The sequence below is a fragment of the Pinus tabuliformis genome, chromosome 3_1 (assembly GCF_031772625.1).
Source record: "Pinus tabuliformis cultivar Carrire ecotype Pingquan chromosome 3_1, CPIR1, whole genome shotgun sequence".
Taxonomy (NCBI): Eukaryota; Viridiplantae; Streptophyta; class Pinopsida; order Pinales; family Pinaceae; genus Pinus; species Pinus tabuliformis.
The window spans coordinates 7426928-7451331 of NC_142301.1; the positions used below are offsets into that span (position 1 = coordinate 7426928).

At 40.1% G+C, this 24404-nt stretch overlaps 1 protein-coding gene across 5 annotated transcripts in view; it reads left to right on the forward strand.

Moving 5' to 3' along the window:
- Positions 1–24404, forward strand: part of LOC149185505 (Tetrapyrrole (Corrin/Porphyrin) Methylase) — a 326245-nt gene that overhangs the window by 81451 nt on the left and 220390 nt on the right. For all 5 annotated transcript variants that reach the window (XM_089410709.1, XM_089410711.1, XM_089410710.1 and 2 more), the window contains 2 exons: positions 15579–15675; positions 15993–16121. In XM_089410709.1, the coding sequence (XP_089266835.1) occupies positions 15579–15675; positions 15993–16121 (226 nt within the window). The remainder of the gene's footprint in view (positions 1–15578; positions 15676–15992; positions 16122–24404) is intronic.

A 24404-nucleotide genomic window follows, 5' to 3' on the forward strand; every position in this document is an offset into this window, starting at 1 on the left:
TTAATAATACAAACCCTTTATATGCTGCACTGGTTTTCCCGAATTGGGTTTTTCTGGGGACGATTGTCCAAAAATAACGGTGTCCCTTGTGTGGTTGTCTCAGTTTATTTCAGTTCATGATCTGTATGTATGTGTAGGATGCAATAGTGTTTTTCATCGATATTTAAATAATTCAATAACTTGTTGAATGTAAAGAACAAGTAGGAGATGATAAACGAGTGATTGCAATAGGATTTTTGATGTGTAGATTCAAAAATTCTCACAATTAAGCCCTAAAATCACATGTTAAATGGTCAAAATTGCTTAATAATTCTAAATATTGATTTTCCTAAATTTTGGCGACTTGGGCAACTTAGATCTACCCTAGATCTAATTTTATGCTTGCTGGAATTTACTACAAACTGAATAGTTCAGATCTGAAATTGCTGAATCACATGCTTAATAAGGGCTAAAAACTTGAAATTTTCAGTTACCGGTAAATTTTCCTATTTTTAAGTAATTTTGGCACTATTCTTAGCCTCATTAGCTCGCTGATCTGTGGTTTATTTATTGTTGTGATTAATAGATCAGATTTGAAGTATCTCTGGAAAATACATTTTAAAGTGGTCAATTCATATAATTTTTCAGTTAGATAAGTTTGCTTGGCAGTTGGGTTTTTTCTTAAACTTTGGGTAAGCAGAAGCATTGAGAAATTGATATTCACTTGTTGCTGTCATAAACTTCTTACTGCTGTCATATTAGTCACTTGGTGTTCATAAAAAAGGTCATTGGAACGTAAAGTGCATAAGTATCTTCGTAGCTCTATATCTTGTTGGTGAAAATGGCTAACTTTGTATTGTTCTTGTGAGTTCATGTGTTATAAGAATTTGTACTTCACATCTAATAACCTCACTCACCTAAAATCACTTGAATCATAAATTGTCTTGGTGATAAGTCTCTTGAGCATATTGGTATCTTGTTGATTTGATTGAGTTTCTCTTAATAATTGCCATTGAAGTGATAAGATCATTCTTAATCTTGTTTTGGGCGTCTAAGTTTTCATTGGTTATCTCAATAGCGATATTTGGCTCATCTCAAGTATTGAATATTGTTGAATATCGACATCTTATAGTTTTGTGGTTAACTCAAGGTTACTTGGGAGTGGTAGTGGGGAGCGACATTTTCAAAAGCTCCTTGTTTGGGAGTGAATTGGGAGCGAATCTTTATATAATATATTTTGATGCATATATGTCAACAAAAGCATGTAGAATGATGAATTAGATATAAAAAACATAAAAACATGGATTGAACCATATAACATCAATCATCTAGAAGTTATAATCCTCATCAACCATGTCCACAAGTTAGTAACATACAACATATCGAGTCTCATGATTCATCAATCTTAAATTTTGAAGCTTTCAAAATTCTATATATAACATTTATCATCATTGATCACTAAAATTGTATCATGTACTTGTAACCATTACCATTACCGAGTAACCAAACGATAACAAAGAATATCCAACATGAAATGAAATGTTTCTACTTTCAACTTTCACAAAGCATCATATTCATAATTCATTACCAATGAGTTATAATTGCCAACTTCAAACTTCAAGCTTAAATTGTCATATATTGGTTTTTAAAAATATCATAATAAATATGAAAGAGTCAAAAGTTATTAAAACTACTAGAAACTAGAAAAGGCAAGTAAACCTATTATCTATTGCTAATGCTCGAGCCTCTTTCCGCCACAAGAAATGTCTAATTTCTGAGAAAGCATGTAGAATGATGAATTATTTATAAAAAGCATAAAAACATGGATTAAACCATATAACATCAATCATCTAGTAGCCACAATCTTCGTCAACCACAGATCCACAAGTTATAAGTTTTGATTTATATAGCATGTAAGGGTGCACATAACCAAAATAAGATCGAGTGCAATCCATCCTTTGAATCGAAAATACATCAACAAATAGGCTCTAGATGACCTCTATCATCCGAAAAAATCATGCTACAACAAATACCTACATTTCATCAAAATCATTGTCTATCTTGGGACTTTGTCATTAATATCACCCTCTAAGCATTAACATAAGATAGAAAAAACGTAGAATGTCAAGTCAAGATTTTGTTTGAGTGATGGGTACATTTTCAGTAGGGTCATGATAGAGGTGTTCGACAACCAATGTCACTAACATCAAGGTACATAGAGGGATTGGTGCTCTTGATGAGTTCCATATCCTAGTTCATGAAAAAATTCAATGGAAACATTGCAATCCCTCCAATCCTAAAATCCTGAAAAACTGATAAGTCTGCTGGATTTTGAGTGAGATCTAAAATTCTACTTTCTCCATATGAAATCCAATGAGGTCGGAACCACTCTCAAACATCTTGAGTCATTTCATAGTAATGTTCAAAATTTAATCCTTTTACTTTAAGAATTTAACATTACCATGAATTTCATATTAATACTAGGGCCATAGGCTTGATTATTAGGCTGTTCCACTCAAAAATTCTTATTTCTTTGAAAACAATTTGCGTTTGGAATGTGTTTGCATAAACAAAATGTGAAAAATGCTAGGGAGCAAAAGTCTTTTTAGGGAGCGTGCTCCTAAAATTCGCTTGCTGCGGGAGCGAATTTCGAGAGCGCTCTACGGGAGCGGGTTCGAGAGAGGGGGGCCGCTTCCCCGCAACCATGGGTTAACTGATAAGTAATCTAGCATCTTGGGGAATATCTTGTGAAGTTTGCCCTTGTATCTTTCGACATTTATCTTGTTAAGACTGTTATTTCAATATTGTTAAATACTCTGGCTTTAAGATTATTCGCACTAAGTACTTAAGTAACATAAACGATCCTAACTCGATATAATTTCACTCATCATCTTGCATAAAACATTCTAGGATCTAGCCTGCATTAAGAATTTACCTCCTAGAATAAGTTAGGTTGATAGAGATCTAGGGCAACCCTTCTCGTCTAGCTTGAGGGGCTTGGCAAGTCTTCGGTGGTTAAAATAGTGACCTTGCAGCCGTCAGAGTCATAGTCTCTGTAGCGCCGGAGGCATCAGGTGATAGGAGCACAATATAAGGTATCGTTAATTAGGCCCTAGCTTGCTTTCTATTGGCCTCCTTACCACAACCTACCTTGGAGCCCAACTTCAAAATAGTTAAGGGAAGGTCATATTTAGATTAGGCATGTAATTAAACTTGCACATCATATAGGTTAGTTAATCATTCAAGCAGTGGGTGTCCATCTGGTCACTTGGTTTCAATTTACCATAAGAAAGAATTGTGACTCCATCAAGACACTGGTCTCATACTTAAAATCTAATCTAATCATTAATCTTGCTAAAATTTAGCCAAGTAACTAGGCCACTCCTCCGTGTTTCCCAAACGAGTTGGTTCCTAGCTCGTTTTCCTTCACCTCATTCCATAGGGATTACCCCCTATAGTCTGTTGTTGGGAGACAACTAGAACGGAGTGGGCGGGGATCAAAGTGACAACCCCCGCCCTGAGCAGTTGTCGCGGTGCCTATATAATTCGGGCAACAACAAGTGCTATTGTGAAGAAGATTGCTAAGCATCAGTTATTTGGAATCTAACATTTGCTTCTCTTGTAAGCTCTCTCATATTCTCTAAAGATCATTAATATGGCACTAAATTCACTCATACAAGCACTTAATCCATAATTGAACATCATTTTGTGTCTCTTAAGTGAATTGGACTAATCATTGAAGAAATTTGGCTAAGAACACTTGCAATCTTATTGGCATAGCTCTAATTGTGCATCATTGAACAATTTGTGATCTTGAGGTTCTAAGAATCTGATTGGTGGTGACTTAGTATCTTGACATCTAAGTGTTCTTTGCTTAAAGGGCTTCTAATATATTTCGTATGTCTCTTGATAGTTGCTTGTAATTAACATTTTCATATTTTAAGGATTGATTATCATTAGCATTTTGCATTGAATTTCATTGGCTAATCGTTAAGTGAATAAAGTGCTCAAAATTTTCTTAAATTGCAATCATTTCTTGGTTGAGCATCTTGTCGAAGATAATTTTGTCTTGAGCATTTGAGTAATTTTTTGAAAGGGATCTCTTGTTTATTATTGGCACTTGAAGAATTTGGCACAATTTTCTTGTGGTTAAGATTGTATCTTATTGACAAGTACTTATTGATATAATTTAAGATTGAATCATAACTAAGTACTTAAAAATCTTTAAAACAATCTCACATCAAGGATCACTCGTAATCTCGCATACAACATCCTAAGTTAGTCTTGCATTAATAAATTACCTTAAAGCATAAGCTTGGTTGATAGATATTTAGGGCCACCCTTTTTCAATTTAGCTTGAGGAACTTAGCACCTCTTTAGTGGATAACACAGTGACCTTGTAGCAGTCAGAGCCACAGTCTCTACAATGCTGGAGGCATCGGGTGGTTGGAACACAGGGGAGGTATCGTGTAATATTCCTAATTAGCCATGGCTAATTGGAATATTCGACTTTGCTCAATTTTGCCTTCTATAGTTATTTATGAATAAAAAGGTGAGGAAAGGGGGACATAACTCACTTTTAGAATAAAGTCACTCCCTAGTAGCACAACGTTGTGACTTAAAAGGAGAGCCAAGGGGGCCAAAGGACCATGTAGAGAAGGGGCCCACGCAGACACTTGGAGGGACTGCCCAAATGGAGAGGAGCACGTGGCAAGAGAGGGGCTACGTTGGAGGAGGTGGGCCTTAGGGTTGAGAGAGGCCAATGCTATAAAGGAGAGAGGAGCCTCCTCATTCTGGCATTCGATTATGTGCATTTGAGCTAGTCACTTCGACTTAGAGCACGCTGGCTGTTTAGCTTGTCTGCAGCACTGTTTAGTGCATCGAGTGTCTCCGTTCGGAGATCTCACCCTTAGCCCCGGGGGACTTCGAGTGCCTGCTCGGACAAGGTAGTTTTCAATGGTGTTTTGTAGGAGGATTGATCCTTGGAGTTGAGGAGGAGCTGTGCATTTGAGGACTGCGTAGTCTTGAGAGAGAGGGACGCAGTTCCTTTTGGTGGGAGTTCTGGATTGGGGTTTTGAGGAGGATTTGAGCTGGGAGATTGAGCAAGGGATCAGCCCTTGCATATTGGAGGATTTTGGCAGAGTTTCGGGCTGAGTTTTGGAGGGTTCTATTCAGTGGCAGCGCAGAGCCTTGAGGGACTGCGTAGATCCCCAAGGGGGTGATTTTCGGGGGTTGGCTATTTCAGAAAAGCTTTCTGGGTTTGTTGAGAGAGGCTGATTCCAGAGTTTCAGCATTTTCTGAGGAGAGGAACAGCCCCAAATCCTCACTTGATTCCATGTAGTAGCAGCAGCACAACAGTTCTCCAGCAGCTTGGACGCAGTTCAGAGAACGACCATTTCTTTATTATTCTGGGGGTATTTCTTCACTTGCCTTGTGCAAGTCGAGGTGCTATCTTTCTGATCACTTCTTGTACTCTTTCCATTACTCAGTATAATAAAATGGCTTAGCATTTCTCTCTGCATTTCTTGAGTATCTGCTTATATTCCATGTTTACATTATTACATGTTGCACTACTGTTATTTTTATCTTTTTGAGCTTCCCGGTTATTATATCACTTGGTTATTATTTGGTTGGAGTTGCTAGGTTTGAGGGATATCGCTGAAACGGGATATTACAGTGGTATCAGAGCATAGATCTGGCTCAGCCTGTGGAGCTAGCAATCTATGACATCGGGGGAAAAGCCCTACCTCTGTTACAGAGGTAGGAAATACAGAGACACTGAGCGTAGGTTGGAGAACACCTACGGGGAGGGACACTGTGTTCGAGTGGTGGACATAGAACAGGAGGAGCCTGTGATGGATGCAGAGCAGGAGGATTCGATGGTAGATGAGGACGGGAAGAGATTTGCGGACATGCTCCTCAAATCAGTGCAGGATCTGTCGAGGCAGATCGAGGTGATGGGGCAGAGATTCACGGCAGTAGAGGCTAGACAGTGTGAGAACCCACGGGTTTTCCAGGTTGGTGAGGGATCGGGCACATCCCACCATTTTCCAGAGCAGGGTGCCACTCAGTGTGATACTACTCAGCAGATGGCCTCACATGCCCCTACCCGCTCTACCATGCCCACTTTCCTAGGAGCAGACACGGGGGTCGGAGCCTAGCAGGAGGCAGAGCCCGGTCATATGGGCGATTATTTTGCAGAGTACCAGGCCTATGGGCAGGAGTTCAGGGATGCTCTCTCATTCAGAGACTTTGTTCAGCTCCAGCGGGATAGTAGACCCCGCAACCATCACAGAGGACACCGGCATTATCATGATGGAGACACCCACCGCATAGCTAGTAGATTCCACTTGCCTACGTTTGATGGCTCATCAAACAGTTCGGCAAGGTCTTGGGTGGAGAAGCTGGACATCTATTTTCAGCTTAACCAGATGTCGGAGACAGAGGCCATCAAGGTGGCGACATTACATTTGGATGGTGAGGCCCAAGACTGGTGGTTCCATGGGTTGGTTACACTCGGACACTCCATAGTGACGACATATGCCGAGTTCACCAGGAGATTGATGGAGAGGTTTGACCGGAGGGATCCGGAACAACACTTTGTTGAGCTGATGAGGCTCAAACAAATCGTGAGCCCAGAGACATACATTGCAGACTTCTTGAGGGTTTCAGTGATGGTGCCAGATCTATCTGTGGCACGGAGGGTCTACATGTTTGTTGAGGGGTTAGCAGAGCCTCTTTGGGGTCTAGTCAGATCCGCTAGACCAGCCACACTTCAGGATGCTATCAGCAGGACTCGGGACTTACAGGATGTCTTACCCAGGACCTGGATACCTTACCCCCAGCGACAGGCTTTCCAGTCTAAGGGGAAGGATGTGAGGATTCCGCCTCCAAAGGGGAATCCAGGACGAGCACAGATTGATGATGATGCCAGGAGGGAGTTGAAGAAGAAGCGGTTGTGTTTTACCTGTCAGGAGCTGTGGGCACCGGGACATAGATGTGCTGCTGGCAAAGCACATTTTATTGAGGTCTTCTCCGAGAGCAGCGGGGAAGAGGATGAGGAGGATGATGTGGAGGTAGGAGATAGTCATGCCACGCGGGATCCTTTGCCACCTCCACCAGCAGCAGCAGGTGGTGCAACTTTTGCACCTATCGGAGGGGCCCTTGCAGCTTTGCGAGGAATTCCCAAATATTTGATGCTGTGTACGGGGGACAGTGCGTGGCCAGCGAGTATCAGTTTTGGTTGACAGTGGGGCAACCCACAACTTCATCGATGCACAGATGGTTGAGCGGAGAGGTATATAGATAGAGAGTTTCGATGGATTTTCAGTTTTGGTCCCAGGAGATCAGACCATGGTGTGTGCTCGTTATGTTCCAGAGATATCAGTGACGATGGGCACCTACACACTGACTGACCACTTTTTCGTGGTCAATATTCCGGACACTAACATGGTACTGGGTGTTCAGTGGCTTATCACTCTAAGGTCACGATAGATTGGAAGGCCCTAGAGATGGAGTGGGATGATGAGAAGACAGGGAGGCATGAGAAGATACGGGGACAACACACATATCCACCTCAGACTGTTTCAGCTCATCGGATGGAGGCAGTCTTCCGGAAGGGAGACGTAGAGTGGGCAGTGGAGCTGCGTGCATTAGAGGTAGGGACTACAGGGCAGATGGTGCACCCGAAGATACAGTCCATCCTTGACTGGTATGCCACAGTGTTTGGGGAGAATTTGCCGGGACAGCCACCGGATCGGGGGTTTGAGCACACCATTGAGCTTGAGCAGGGCATACAGGCAGTGATTACCACCCCCTATAGGCATCCCAAGGCCTATCGGGATGAGATTGAGTGGACCATTCAGGAGTTGCTGGCTCTTGGGCACATTCGGCCGAGCACGAGTCCTTTTGCTTCTTCCGTGGTGTTGGTGAAGAAGAAGGACGGCACATTGAGGATATGCATTGACTACAGGGCCCTGAACAAGAAGACACTGAAGAACAGGTACCCTATACCCAGGATCGATGAGTTGATGGATGAGTTGAGAGGAGCACGGTTCTTCTCAAAGATTGATTTGAGATCTGGGTACCATCAGATTCGCGTGAGGGAGCAGGACATTCCCAAGACCGCCTTCAGGTGTCACTATGGGCACTTCGAGTTTTTGGTGATGCCCTTCGGGCTAACCAACACCCTAGCTACATTTCAGTCCTGCATGAATCACATCTTCCGCAGTCACTTAAGGAAGTTTGTGTTGGTGTTCTTTGATGATATCCTCATTTACGGCAGGACCTGGGAGGAGCATCTCTAGCACATTGAGACAGTGTTGCGCATATTGGAGGAGCAGTAGTTCTATTCCAAGCTCTCCAAGTGTGAGTTTGGGTTGACGGAGATATTGTACTTGGGACACATCATAGGGGTGGACGGAGTGAGGGTCCACGAGGAGAAGATCAGGGCCATCAGAGATTGGTCGGAGCCGAGGAACGTGACAGAACTCCGAGGATTCATTGGCATTTGTACTTACTACCAGAAGTTCGTCAAGAGTTTCTCACAGCTCGCTGCACCCCTGAAAAATCTGACGAGGAAAGGGGCATTCATTTGGTCGGATACAGCGTAGTGAGCCTTTGACAGGCTCAACGAGGTTATGAGCTGCTACCTAGTGCTTGCATTGCCGGATTTTACGCAGCCATTTGTTTTGGAGTGTGATGCATCGGGAGAGGGGATCGGCGCAGTGTTGATGCAGGGAGGTCACCCTATAGCCTTTGAGAGCCGGAAGTTCCTTTCGCACGAGAGGTTGTATTCTATATACGACAAGGAGATGCTGGCCATCATGCATGCATTGGCCAAGTTCTGGCAGTATTTAGTGGGTAACAGGTTCAGGGTGAGGACTGATCATAACAACCTCAGGTTCTTTTTGGAGCAGAAGCAGCTACAGGAGAGGCAACAAAAGTGGATCAGTAAGATCCAAGCGTATGACTTTGACATTGAGTATGTCAAGGGTAAGAACAACGTGGTAGCAGATGCCCTTTCACGTAGACCAGCCACGTTGTCTCTTATGAGCTTGGACATAGACTGGAGGGCTCGACTCTTAGTAGAGTACTCCAAGGACAGATTTGCATGTGAGGTTCTGGATGGGCAGGTGGCGGATGACAGGTACAGGGTGGTCGATGAGATCATCTACTACAAGGATCGGATCTTCTTGACTGAGGGATCTCAGCTCAAGAAGAAAATACTTCAGGCATCACATGATTCACCATTGGCCGGCCATCAGGGGTTTACCAAAACCTATAGGGCCATTAGAGAGAGGTTTTCATGGAAGGGCCTCAAGGAGGACGTACTCCAGCATGTCCGGGAGTGTGATGTTTGCCAGAGGAACAAGGGGGAGATGAGCCATCCCGCAGGATTATTGCAGCCTCTTCCCATTCCGGAGGGGAAATGGGAGTGTATTTCGATGGATTTCATCACAAAGTTGCCCATGGTACAGGGCAAGGATTGCATCTTTGTCGTCGTTGATCGACTGAAAAAGTACGGACATTTTTTCGCCATATCCACTCACTACACAGCAGCGTAGGTGGCCGAGTTGTTCTTCAGAGAGGTCTTCAGGCTACATGGTCTTCCTAAGACCATCACCAGTGACAGGGACAACCGTTTCATGGGCGGGTTTTGGCAGGAGCTTTTCCGGTTGGTGGGGATGGAGTTGACACCGAGTACCAGTTATCACCCACAGACGGACGGACAGACAAAGATAGTTAACAAGTGGCTGGAGGGTTACTTGCGTAACTATGTCAGTGGGTAGCAGCGAGCATGGCTGAAGTGGCTGCATCTGGGGGAGTACTGCTACAACACTACACATCACATGTCCATTGGTATGTCACCATTCTATGCTTTGTATGGATATCATCCTTTATCTTTTGCTGACGTGATGTTTGGTGCTAGCAAGGCTCCGAGAGCCAAGATTTGGATCCAAGAGAGTCAGGATATTCTTCGAGCTCTCAAGGATAATATGGCTACAACGCAGAACCAGCAGAAGCTGTATGCTGACAAGGGTCGGGTGGAGAGATAGTTTGAGATAGGGGACTTGGTCTACGTACGATTACAGCCATACCGACAGTCGTCACTGAAGTAGAAGGGGGCTAAGAAGCTCAAGCCCCGCTTTTATGGGCCATACCCGGTGATACGCAGGATTGGATAGGTTGTGTATGAGTTGGAGCTGCCCCAAGGCAGCAAGATTCATAACGTCTTTCATGTATCATGCCTGAAAAAGGTATTGGGGTAGCATGTGACAGTGATAGATGAGCTACCACCCATGGATGATGAGGGGCATTTGGTGTTGCAGCCAGAGGCTATTATTGATACCAGGGAGAGGCAGTTGCGGAGCAGGATGGTCCAGGAATTCTTGGTGAGGTGGAAGAATTTACTGGATGAGGATGCCACTTGGGAGAGTGAGAAAATTTTGCAGCATCCATCACTTCAGTTGCTTGAGGACAAGCAACATTTTGCCAGGGGAGACTGTAATATTTCTAATTAACCATGGCTAATTGGAATATTCGACTTTGCTCAATTTTGCCTTCTATAGTTATTTATGAATAAAAAGATGAGGAAAGGGGGACATAACTCACTTTTAGAATAAAGTCACTCCCTAGTAGCACAACGTTGTGACTTAAAAGGGGAGCCAAGGGGGCCAAAGGACCACGTAGAGAAGGGGCCCATGCAGACACTTGGAGGGACTGCGTAGATGGAGAGGAGCACGTGGCAAGAGAGGGGCTACGTTGGAGGAGGTGGGCCTTAGGGTTGAGAGAGGCCAACACTATAAAGGAGAGAGGAGCCTCCTCATTTTGGCATTCGATTATGTGCATTTGAGCTAGTCACTTCGACTTAGAGCACGCTCGCTGTTTAGCCTGTCTGCAGCACTGTTTAGTGCATCGAGTGTCTCCGTTCGGAGATCTCACCCTTAGCCTCGGGGGACTTCGAGTGCCTGCTTGGGCAAGGTAGTTTTCAGCAGTCTTTGGTACGAGGATTGATCCTTGGAGTTGAGGAGGAGCCGTGCATTTGAGGACTGCGCAGTCTTGAGAGAGAGGGACGCAGTTCCTTTTGGTGGGAGTTTCGGATTGGGGTTTTGAGGAGGATTTGAGCTGGGAGATTGAGCAATGGATCAGCCCTTGCATATTGGAGGATTTTGGCAGAGTTTCGGGCTGAGTTTTGGAGGGTTCTATGCAGTGGCAACGTAGAGCCTTGAGGGACTGCGTAGATCCCCAAGGGGGTGATTTTCGAGGTCAGCTATTTCATAAAAGCTTTCTGGGTTTGTTGAGCAGAGGCTGATTACAGAGTTTCAGCATTTTTTGAGGAGGGGAATAGCCCCAAATCCTCACTTGATTCCATGTAGTAGCAGCAACACAGCAGTTCTCCAGCAGCTTGGACGCAGTTCAGAGAGAGGCCATTTCTTTATTATTCTGGGGGTATTTCTTCATTTGCCTTGTGCAAGTCGAGGTGCTATCTTTCTGATCACCTCCTGTACTCTTTCCATTACTCAGTATAATAAAATGGCTTAGCATTTCTCTTTGCATTTCTTGAGTATCTGCTTATATTCCATGTTTACATTATTACATGTTGCACTACTGTTATTTTTATCGTTTTGAGCTTCCCGGTTATTATATCACTTGGTTATTATTTGGTTGGAGTTGCTTGGGTTGAGGGATATCCCTGGAATGGGATATTACATATCGTTAATCAAGCCTCTGCTCGCTTGCCGTTGGCTTCCATTCCACAACCTACTCTAGAGACTAGTTCCAAAACAATTAAGAGGAAGATTACACTTAAAATAGGAATCTAACTTAAAATCAATCAAGATTATGCATTTCACCTTACTTGTAAGATTTGCATTTCATCTAGGATTGTCGCGCATCTAAACAACGATTGTTCATCCGGTTACTTGGCTTCTAATTGATAGTAAGTAGGAAGTTGACTCCATAAGGCACTAGTCTCACATTCAAATCTAATCTAATCTCTAAAAGTAAATCTTGCCAAAATTAACCAAGTAGCTAGGCCATTCAACCGTGTCTCCCGGACTTGTTGGTTGCCAACGATTCTTTCATTTCCATCATTTCATAGGGGCTACCCCCCATAGCCTATTGTTGGGAGACAACTAGAATAGAGAGGTTGGGGATTAGAGTGATAATCCCTGTCCTGAGTCGTTGTCGCAGTGCGCGAATTTCTAAGGAGGAAGGATTTTGGCGGTTGGAGAGCCTAAACATCAAGAGGATAAGGTTTGCCACAAAGCCTATCAATTTGGTGGGCGTCAACTTCAATTTTATCCATAAATCCTCTTGCCCTAGGTGTTTGCCCTAAGAGGGAAATCCTAGTTTTTCTTCTGTCAACTTAAGACCTTGAAGGTTTCATGAGCCTTGGCTTAGCTAATATACATTGTGATTGTAAGAAACATTTTCTCCTTACCTTGACCTTGAATTAATCCAACACTTGCCAAATCAATCGAGCCCTAGGTCTTATGTATTTGTTTCTAGTTATCTTCATAGAAAGCGAATTGCTTCTTTGTGAAGCCTTGAACCCAAATTGTGTCTTTCTTGAAGACTTCCTAGTGATATCATTTCATACATTAACCCAAGAATACCTATTATAAGTGATCTCTTTCCTACCAAGACTCCTCCCATCAATGAAAGTACGTAAAGAGCAGGGGGTTTTGGCTGTGGTGACAGTGGGCCACTACCTCATTGTTTCTTATAGGTTTAGTTTATACCTTGTAGGGTTTCCCTCTCCAAGGGCTGCTATATTTTGTGGCAACAGTATATAAACAGGGCAATCATTTGTAACCAACATATCATACCTCTTGTACATTCAAGATTCTTATATATAAACATTACTTGTCCTATAAATGGATATTTACATATTCCAAATATTCTGAATATTCCACTGAGTATATAAACTTTGTTCATTATATAAAGCTTCTTATTTATTGTCTTATCTGTTATGCTTTTTCTGTAAATTATCTGATTTATTGTTCATGCAGGTTGAGTGCTTAACCTAAGAGATTTTTTTGGACAATGAATCTTATCTGGTTTGTGTTTTCTGGACCTTATCTTGTTTATTTTGAGTTGGGGATGTGCAGATAACTTGGGAGAGAGTTCAGCTCGTCTGATCCATGCATCATTCACTTTATTTTTGGCAACCTTGGGTACACCACTTGAGGATGTTCTTGGCAATCTTGCAGTTCACTGCATCATGCAGGAAGACTTGCATTTTTGGAGTTCAGTTTGGTTGTGTTTGGTCTAATTCAGTTCACAAACCAGTCCAGTGCTATTCAGGGCAGAAGAGGGAAGTCCACTTGGGAGTTGTTTCCAGCAGTGTGGAAAAAGTCTGGAAAAAATCCCGATTTAATCCTAAAAACGCGATTTTTTGAACTAAACGATTTAATCCCCCGACTTTTTGGCGACTTCTTCACAAAGGAAAAAATCCCGATTTTTTCCTTATACTCCCGATTTAATCGGGAGTCGACCCAAAAAGTCTGCCTCCCTTCCCAGGTCGCGGATAAAGAGGCCGCAAAGGTGAAAAAACTGTAAATTGAAGCTTCCATCCATGCATTTTCAAGTTATTGCATTGCATTGTTTGTCATACTTCTTGCGAGCATAGCAGTCTCATTTGTAATCTGTTAGTTTTGAGGTTAAGATATGTTTTTGTTTTCCAAGGAAAAGCAAATCTTTATACTTCATATTTCTAGTTAGAAAGCAAATTATACATTGGCTAAGCCTCCAGGCTTTCAGTGATCCAGACTCTAACAATCACTGCCCCTTCAAAAGATTACAAAAGTACCAAAAGGACAGGCATACAACAGTCTTCCGTAGAAAGAACCCCACACCATCAAAAACATTGTTACAGTTGTTGAATGCTTCTAGAAGAAACAACAAAGAGAAGGTCATGAAGATCAAATAGCAACAACCTGTCCAAAAAAAACAAAACCAGTGCCTCAAAAAAGAACCCATTTTTCAGACAGGGACAAAGTACCTATGAAATCTTGTGACAACAAAGATCCTTCCTGCAATGAGAGCACGTTTTGAAAGGGAATCTTCTTTAGTGGTGAACTCCCCGTAAATGTGGGCAAAGGTTATGTATCAGAAGTGGATTTTACCTCCAAGAGTTTTTGAATAATAGATGCCAAGGCTAAGTTAGTAATCTGACATCTACTGTTTTCTCAGAAAATAAGCAGCTTGGAGTCACCAAGCGTTAATTTTCACATCTACTGTGATACTCACTGTTAATTTTCATTGGACCTACCACCTGACACCTTATTACCCAAGCAGATTACAATCTACTGAATAAATGCATGACTTATTTCTTAATACAATTAGCGGAAACAAAAATTAAAAGGGGAAGAGGATCTTAGTGACTGATTACTTGATGACTTTTAGATGACTCATGATATACATTTATTATATTTTTTGTTGATATTTTGACTCTTGAGAGTTGAGACTCAGACAGGACCCAAAACTCAGGAGTTGATTCACTATTTTGATATGTGATGTAGCATTAGACTTCATATACATATTATATATTAGCTTTCTTTACATGTTTATGTGGAAATGCATTTATTTGATGTTCTGGATACTCTAGATGTTAAAAAAAAAAAAAAAAATGAATAATTTTGTGTTTTTTTAATTTTGCCGACTTTTTGTCGACTTTTTCAAAAAACTCCCGACTTTGACGAGTTTTTCAACTTTTGGACCCTTGCCGAATTAATCCCGACTTCGACTTTTTCCACATTGGTTTCCAGTTATCCTATCCATTTCCCTCACGGTTCTTCTGGATAGAGCTAGGGAACAGTTCTTTATGCCAATTATAAATTTCTATGTGGGGAAGGCATAATGCCAAGTTTATGTCTCTCCATTATCATATATAATGTGGCATTCTATTACCTTGATTGTATACAAAATGAGCTGAAGGAGACGTTCATCTGTTGTTGCATCATTTTTCATTTCATATTCTTCTTATATATATGGAAGGTAATCATAAATTTAACTTAGAATCTGTGGATCCACCTTTCAGGCTTATGATTTCATTCTTCTTTATACTTTTGGATTGTACTTGCAAATTTAACTTAAAACAAGCTGCCTCTCCAGATGGGTTGATCCACATATCAGGCCTCAAATGCTATGTACACATATATGGGAATGAATTGATGAGAATAGAACCAGTGACCATGTGGTCACTGTTGACAGTTTTTTGTCATAATTTTGTTGAATGCAAGAACATGTTTCAAGCAGAGTTCAAAATTATAGAGTTTTATAGCTGAAACTCTTAATTTTAGTCATATTTGATACTATCAGTGGTTTCCACTCAGTTACTAGAATATTTCGTTCCTTAACACAGTTCACAGAAGTGTTATAACTTATAATCTATAGCTAAGCTGTGATTCCATTGTTTTTATAGCATTTTGTAAAATTCTTCTTTTCCAATCATATTCGGAAGATTTGTATGCCTTTCTTAGTCAGGTTCCATTGCATGTTTGTTATTATATTGAGTAGGATAAACTTGTAGAAACTTTGCATGTTTCTGGATAATTGGTTTTGCCTGATTATTTACCTTTCCTCTCGTGTAGTGCATTGCGTGTTTTGAAGTCATCAGATTTGATACTTTCAGAGGACACAAGACATTCTGGAAAGCTTCTCCAGCATTATAATATTGATGCTCCTCTTGTAAGTCATTTGGACATCTCACATAAGTCTAGTCATAGATATCTTGTATAGATTTATTTCTGCATCTTTGTCTGCTCATTTGCATTTAATCAGGTTTATGGATAGATAGTATTTAATCTTTCAAACAATTATGGATATTTACTGCAATATTTCAGGTTCATTTGACTTTAATCTGGTATTGAGGGGACACCATTTAATCTCACCTTCCAGTATAGATTTCTTTCTGCATTGTTGCATGTCCATATGAACTCAATTTCGAGTATGAATTGGTAAAGTTTAATTTTTGGATTTCAATAATCTGTAATATTCATTTACAGCTGAGTTACCACAAGTTCAATGAATCTTTTAGGCAAGCAACGATATTGCAGAGGCTGCAGCAGAATCAGATTGTTTCTATTATCAGTGATGCTGGAACCCCAGGCATCAGTGATCCTGGTGCCAAAATTGTAAGCACTCTCCTCTTCCCTTTCATTTTCTTCTATGTGAAGCTGCAAATCTGAATGATAGTTTCTACATGCTGGTCTCTGTAAGTAAAGTCAGTGATATCTAAACAGATAGTCAAGGCCAGCACCTACCAGAAAATGATATTGGGTCTCTATTTTGTTATTCAAATCATAGTAGTTCAGAGAATAATGAGCTTTATCCATTGGCACAGCTTCAGCTGGCCTGGGCCATGCATTATATCCAGTATAAATTATTAGGTCTAGCATTATGATAATGCACATTGAGCTGCATTGACATAAGAAATATAGGGCATATTGGGTGCACACTGGTCTCTTCCATAGTTGTTTCTACAGAGGGGTAGTTATGTTAGTCATTATCCTATGTTATGTACCTTACAGTAGTCATGGTGTCTCATGGCAGTCACAAGAAAAATGATAAACTCATATTTGGAAAGAAATGCTAAATAATAAATGTGGGATATATAACAAATGAAGGTATTGTTATAAAATCAGAAAGGAAGAAAGATTTTCTTATTCTTGATAGTTACTTGTGATGTTTCTTGTTATTACGATACTTTATATCTTCTTTTCTTTAGTTCATCAAGCAATTACCAAGGCAGCAACACATAAAACAATAGACACCAGATGTAGGCACAATGCCAGGGCAAAACGCCCTTCAAGGGAAAACCCAGTTAAGAAATTCTTCTTTTGAATAGTGTTGACCACTACGTGTCAACGACCCATAGCAGTACACCCCCTTTTTCGCAAAAGGGATAGCACCTGATTGATATGTCCGCGTCGTCCAGCTATCATCATCAGCTTGGTTGTCATGTTATAATGTAAACCCATTCTGCATATATATGATGTAAATAATCTCAGCAGATCTGTGTCATGTATGTAATTGCCTTGGTAAACCTATGTTTCTGGTAACGATCTACATTCCGAGAGGTTTTTTGTCTCACCAATCCATTTTCGGATGGTCGGTAGAGTTTTCCTTCAGCCTTACCCCAATGCCGGAATGAATTTTGTCACCAGAATCTTAGGCAAGTCCTAGTGTTATAGATCGAGTCCGTGTAAAAGTGATTTGGGAACAATCCTAATTATTTGGTTAGGTTATTTTGTTACAAACTGCTTAGTCTGCTGGATTATATTTGTGTCGCAGAAATGGGTGGTCTGTGAGGGTCTGTTTCAGATGGGTTTCCCCCCTTGTGATGTAAAAGATATGAAAATAATGATGTAAAGTGTCTTGAGAGTTGGAAAAATAATTTATCCCCCCATAGGTTAATTAACTAAATTTTCTAGACAAAATTAATTAAAATCTTAAGCCAGAAATTTAATTAATTATAGGTCCTAGGTAAATTTAAATTTTCCAAAGGCAAAATTCGTGGGTCCTTAAAATTCAAATTTTAAAAGCCCCAGGGACTAAGGTAAATTGATTATTTTGCTAAATTTTAGGCCTTTGGTCCCTGGGGTTAAGTCAAAGTCAAAATTTTGAGGAAATTAATGCAAAATTTTAATTTTTGAATTTATTAAAATGCATTTAATTGAAAAATTCGAAATTTCCTCAATATTTAAAATTTCGACGGATGAGGTTAAAAGAAATTTTGATCCTCATCAATGGTCGAGATCACTTTGACAAGGATCACTCGAACTAGCCGTTGGGAAATTTATCTTTAAATAGGAGCTCAGTTGTTAGTTGAGATCATTCGATCTTTGAGTCATGTGCTAAGTGAAAGCTCTTTTGTAATGTTTTTTTTTTATGAGCAATAAAGGAAGACTTTGGGGTTAATTTCTGCTGGTGTTACTCTTCGTGGAAATGCTGTAAGATGTGTTATTTTCATGCATAGATTTCCTTTTAGCCATTGATGATAGCTTTATGAAGAGTGATTTAAGCACAGGTATCTTGCTTGATCACTGGGGTTTGAATGGTAATTTAAGTTCTGAATATAATGGCAGGTATCTCTATTAAATCTGAATTTTATTATCGTTTTCTCGCTCTACGTTAATGGTTGAATTGAGTTGTGCAGGGAATTCTTGATTTTTTGATCATCGGGCGTTCGGGGAAGTTTTCAGTTGGACCAGCCAACTCCCGATTAGTATTTTCTGAAGAGCCCAGCTTGATTGAATCCCGGGCTTATCATAAGAAGTTTCATTGTTGATGCATGAAGGGTTTTGGGCGAAGCACCTCCGTTTAAATTTAAAATTTCAAAATTTTTTTGTGCTAAATTGATAAATCTGGCTTTTAAGAGCCTCAGATTATCATATCTGGGAGCGGAGTTGGACTCACACTCGCCAGATCTGGTAGATCTGCTACACCTGTGCATAGATTTGTAATTTTTTTTAAATTTTTTTGACTTAGGGTTTCTGGGGTTTCATTTTTTTTGTATATCGGGATTCTGGATGTTTGTGTTTTCAGGAACAGGTTGCAGATCTGAGGGTGAAGTTTGATTTTGGAGCCAGATCTAGGCCCTGGAGGGTAAGATTTGGCCTCAAAACCATCTCTTGCAGGGGCATTATTTCTGTAGTCCAAGGTTTTATTTTTTATTTTTTATTTTTATTTATTTATTTATTTTTATCTGGAGACGATTTTACAGGGGTTCCAAGTAATAAATCTGAAGCAGAACATATAAATTTTATTCAGAAATCTCTGGGAAATTTTTAAGGGTTTATTGGGCTGATGTTTTCTTTTCTTGTCTGCTGCCTGGGATCTTCAATTTTTCTGTTGCCTGAAAAATTTCGAAATTTTTTAGGCTCACAGCCTTTTGTTGCTGCCTGCGTTCTCCCTTCCTCATTTTTCTGCTACCCGAGCTTCCGTCGCTCCTCACTCTCCATGCAGCTTCCTCGATTGCTGCCTAGCCTGCACGCAGTCCTTATCCCCCCTCATGCAGCCTTCATTCCTTGCCGCCGCCGTCATCTTTCATCTCCTCGTCTGTAGCCCCTTCGCCATCCACGTTGCCCCTCTGACCTGTGTCCCTCTCTGCGTACCCTCTGCCAGCACACTCTCATCCTTCTCGAGCCTCCTTTCTCCATCGCTCCCCCATTCAAACGCTGCCTTCATTCAGTCAAACATTGCCTCGTGCCCATCTCCTTCTGATCCGAATCTCTTCATCCCAGCTCCTTCAACGTGTGAGCTTCCTTGCCTAACCCGCTACTGTTGCTCCATTCATCTTGCCTTCCTCTCCTCCACGTCTATTGCGTGTTGCCTCTCCAATCGGCTTCCATATCCGAGCGTCCATCGTCCTTGCTCTCCATTTGTCGAACTTCAAACCTGCGGATACACAACAGCAAGCAAACATTTCGAATTTTGTTTATATGCGTTAGGCAGTTCTTTTGTTTCATTTGTATTTTAGAGTTAGGGTATGTATATGTGTGTTAGTTTAATTAAATTTAAAACTTAAGTTAGGATTTATTAAGTTTCATTTTTATTATTATTTTTTTATTTTTTTATTTTAAAATTCTAAAACTAAAAAAATCTAAAATATTTAAAAATCTAAAAAAATAAAAAAAATAAAGAAGGGATTTCATTTTCATTTTTAATGTGACTTTGAGATATCCTAAAGTTTTAAATCGAAATAAATTTCACATTTAAAGGTTTTAAATTTTTTATATGGCCTCTGGCCCATTAAAAAATTAAAAAAAATTATTAAATCTTTTTCGATTTATTTCGGTCACATTTATTCTTTAACATATCGAGAAATTCACCTAAGGAATAATTAAGTTATCAATCTAAAATTTTTTCTTGGTGTCTTTTGTGCTAAGGCAAGATCTAAAGGTAATTTTTTGTGGTATTTGTCATTTCTCTATAGTTAAATGTGCTTAAATTTTTATATCTGAAGATTAACTATTTGAAAGTGGTGAATTTCCTAGATTTGGGTCATTAAGCATAATCATTTAAATTCTAGGATCTAAACTGGTTAGCTTTTAAATTTCGTGGTTGATTAAGGTATTTGTATCTCTTGAAATTTAATTGCTAAGACATTGTGCATCTAGTGAAATTGATCACCATTGCTTGAATCATTTAATGCTCGTTACAGGTTAGACATTTTGCAAATATTTTCAAGCAATTGTTAAATAATTTTATCGTGAAAATATAAACAGATTTCATATCTCTGTTTCCTAAGCAGCAGTTGTTAATCGATTACTTGGTCTTCATTTTCCTAGCAAGATCGTTGATTCCATAAGGCACTAGTATTAATCATTTAAAATCTAATCAAATTCTAAGTCTTGCTAAACTGTAATCAAGTACTTGATCGCCTCGCTGTGTCTCCCGAACTAGTTGGTTCCTGACTAGCTCTTCTTTATTCCATTTTTCCATAAGGTCTACCCCCCTTAGCTTGTTGTAGGGAGACAGCTTAAACAGAGAGATTGGGGATCAGGGTGACAGCCCCCGAGCTGAGCGTTGTCGCGGTGCCTAGACATTCTGTACGACAACATTTTTTGCCGTCGCTGCCAGGGATAAAGTTTTTTCTGCCCTTGGTTTCTTCGATATTCATCTCATTCCTCTCGTCTCTTGTCGGGATAAGTTCCTTGTCCTTGTTTCCTTGCTTTCGGGTTATTCTGAGTTAGACTCTTTGTCCGGGTGGCGACTCCACTTCATCTATCTTCTGCAAGAGTGTATACTAGAAGACATCCAAGCAGTTTGGTTAATCCTGCTCCTGATCCTGAAAGGGCTCTCAGAGTACGATTACACAAACTCTCTTCTCGTACCCTTCTTGTTAATCTCGGACAAGAAGCCCTCTCTGATATCCGTTTGCTTTTTACTAACCCGGTCGAGCACGACATCATGGACATATTCGCCCCTTGTGACTTTGCTAACATTCAAGGTTATCCCAATGATATTCCAAAGCATGGAATGGATAAATTGCCTATCTTTTAGGGCAATAATGCAGTTAGTGCTAACTCTCATCTAAAATCTTTTAGTTCATGGTTGAGTAAGTATGCAAGGGCTGCTGATTTTAATCACGAAGATGTAAAAATGACCCTTTTTGTTCTTACTTTGGATGGGGATGCTTTAGATTGGTTTATGGAAAAGCCTCAAAATTCATTTGATTCTTTGCAATCGATTGTTAATGCCTTTAAGGAAAAGTATGGAGATAAGAGAGAAGGAAGGCATCTCGTAAAAGCTATCAGTATCATTAAAAAGAGAGAAAATGAGACTGCAGAAGAATTTAACAAGAGGTTCAATGATATCATTAAGGAATTACCTCAAGATTATAAACCTACTGATAAATCTCTTCGGGACTTTTATATTGATGCCTTTAGCCCTGAGCCTTCTTATGAGTTAAGACGTGCTAAACTTCCTGATTATAGGGATTGTCAAGCTTTAGCAGTAGAGCTTGAAAAGATATGGCAGCATATGGGAAGTCTTAAATCCCAGGTTTTGATAGGGCTTCACGAAATTAAAAGAACCTAAAGGAAAAGAGGTTCAAGAATCTGATAATGACCTCGTTCAGAAATTATAGCAAAAAATTGAAAGCATGGAGATTAACTGAGCGAAATTAACCTCTAACCATGCTAAGGAAATAACTACTTTGCAGAATAGGTTGGTCCAAATGGAAAGAGCTCAAATGCAAAATTTCCAGCCTAGAAATAATAATAATAATCGAAATAATAATTGGTAGAAGAAAGGTCAATCTAGTGAGCAGAGACCACCTAATCTGCTTGAACATACTAATTTGGTCGATGATGCTCCGCCTTATTGTCGGGCTTGTGATGCTCTTCATGAGGAGGCTACTTGCCCCATAGTTAGAAGGATTTTGGATAATGGAATGTTTGGGGCAGGTAATCAAATAAATTGTGTGGGTAAAGAGTTTTCTTTGCCTTTGAAAGACTGGATGGAAGTTAAGGAAAACAGTGGAGATGTTATGCCTCTCACATCAGCTTTTAGTAAAAAAAATTTGAGAATGAAGATGATATGATGTTTAATTTATATGGTGAGAAGCCTTCTCCAGAGCGAATCATGGAAATTGCTAAAGATAAGGGTTTAACTTATCAGAGAAGGGATAAAGATCAAAGTGGGAATCAAATTCCCCCTCGAATTTTTAACCTGGGTTCAAACTCCGGATTACATGTCGATTTGGGAAGTTGGTTTAATAATGCAAAAATCTGGGTTCCTGTCTCCGAGATTGCGAAGATTCCTTCCCAAAGGGCTAAGTTACTAAAAGCTATTGAAGCTCCTCAAGTGAATGTTTCTCAATAGAAGGCACTGGAGGTTGATTATCAGGATGCTCCTGTATATTTGCAAAATCTAGATTCAGATATCAAGGATCATCAACCATTCTTTATTACTTTAATGGTTAATGGGTACAAATTGAATAATTGCATGCTGGATTCTGGTGCGTCAGCTTGTGTCATGACCAAGAGGGTCATGGAACAACTTAATTTAAGAGTTTCTAGGCCTTACTACAATATATGTGCCATGGATTCTAAGAAGATTGAAGTTCACGGTTTGATCAAGGATTTACAGGTTCATTTATCAGTTTACCCTGACATTATGATTGTTATGGACATCGTCGTTGTTGATGTGCTTGATGCTTGGGGTATGCTTTTATCAAGAAAATGGGCCTCTGATCTAGGAGGGAGTATTCAAATGAATTGGTCATATGCTATGATTCCTTCTCCTAGAGGTGATGGTTTTGTGAGACTTAATAGAGAGCCTGAGAGAAGATTCCATGTTGAAGATCCTAAGATACCTCATAATGAGATAATTAAAGAACAATCTGACATTGGGAATTATGCTATCCTGTCTAATTCCATAGTTCTTCCCGATGATAAGGTTGATAAAAAGATTAGGGATCTCAAGGATAAAGTTTGGTAGATGTATTTTGATGGTGCATCATCTAGGCACGGTAAAGGTGCAAGAGTAGTATTAAAATCACCCCTTGGTCATATTTTCAAGTTTGCCTCTCGGCTGGAATTTGAAGCGACCAACAACATTGCTGAATATGAGGCTTTGTTGTTGGGTCTTGAGTTGGCAAAGGCTTTAAGAGTTAAGTTGCTTAGCATCAAGGGGGATTCTCACTTAATTATCATGCAAATTAAAAATAAATTTACATGCAAAAATCAAAGGTTAAAGAATTATCGAAATGTTGTGTGGGATACTATGAAATACTTTGATGCCCTTGACTTTGAGGCTATCCCAAGACAGCAAAATAGTTCAACAGATGAGCTTGCTGTAGCTGCTTCTACTTTGCGGTTATCTGATGGGCTGATTAAGGATAAGATAAAAATGGAAGTTATATTTAGGCCTTCTGTTCCAGATAACTCAGAGCATTGGCAAGTTTTTGATGACGAGAGACAAGTGATTCGTTTTCTTGATAATTTGGATGAGTTTGAAAATTTTCGGATAGACTCTAAGGAGGATGGATCTGATGATCATGAAGATATCGTAAATCCTACTCCTAGGAATGTGGTTTCTTTAGAACAGCACTTTGATCAGCATGATGCCACAAAAATGAAAGAGGAAAATAAAATGGATCCAGGCGAATACATCGGGGTAAACATTGGTACTTCTAGGGATCCAAAGATTATTAAAATTGGTAAGGGTACTAATTTTGAAGAAAGAAAGAAGTTAACCAAATCACTTCGTGAATATCGGGACGTTTTAGCATTTTCTTATGATGAATTAAAAGGTTATAGGGAAGATGTCATGGAACACACTATCCCTTTGAAAGATGAAAATGCTAAACCTTTTCGTCAAAAGCCTAGGCAGATAAATCCTAAGTTAGCCCCTTTGGTTCAAAAGGAACTTTCAAAGATGCTTGCAACAAGAATTATTGCTCAAACGAGGCATTCAACATGGTGTTCCAACCTAGTGATTGTTAGGAAAAAGAATGGTACAATAAGACTTTGTGTCGATTTTTGAAAACTTAATCTAGCATGTAAGAAAGATAATTACCCTTTGCCAAACATGGAGACTATGTTGTAAAGAGTAACTGGTTCAGGAATGATGTCATTGCTAGATGGTTTTTCTAGATATAATCAGGTATGGGTTAAGAAGAAAGATCGTCACAAAACTACATTCACCACACCATGGGGTACTTTCGAATATATTAGAATGCCGTTTGGGTTAACCAATGACGGGGCTACGTTTCAGAGGGCTATGGATTATGCCTTCAAAGGTTTAATTGGGAAGTTTATCGAAATTTATCAGGATGATCTTACTGTTTTTTCTAAGGATGGTATTAGTCATATAAGTCATCTTAGGCAGGTTTTTGATAAATGTAGAGAGTACGGGATTTATTTAAATCCGGCTAAGTCTGTTTTTGGAGTAACTGAAGGGAAATT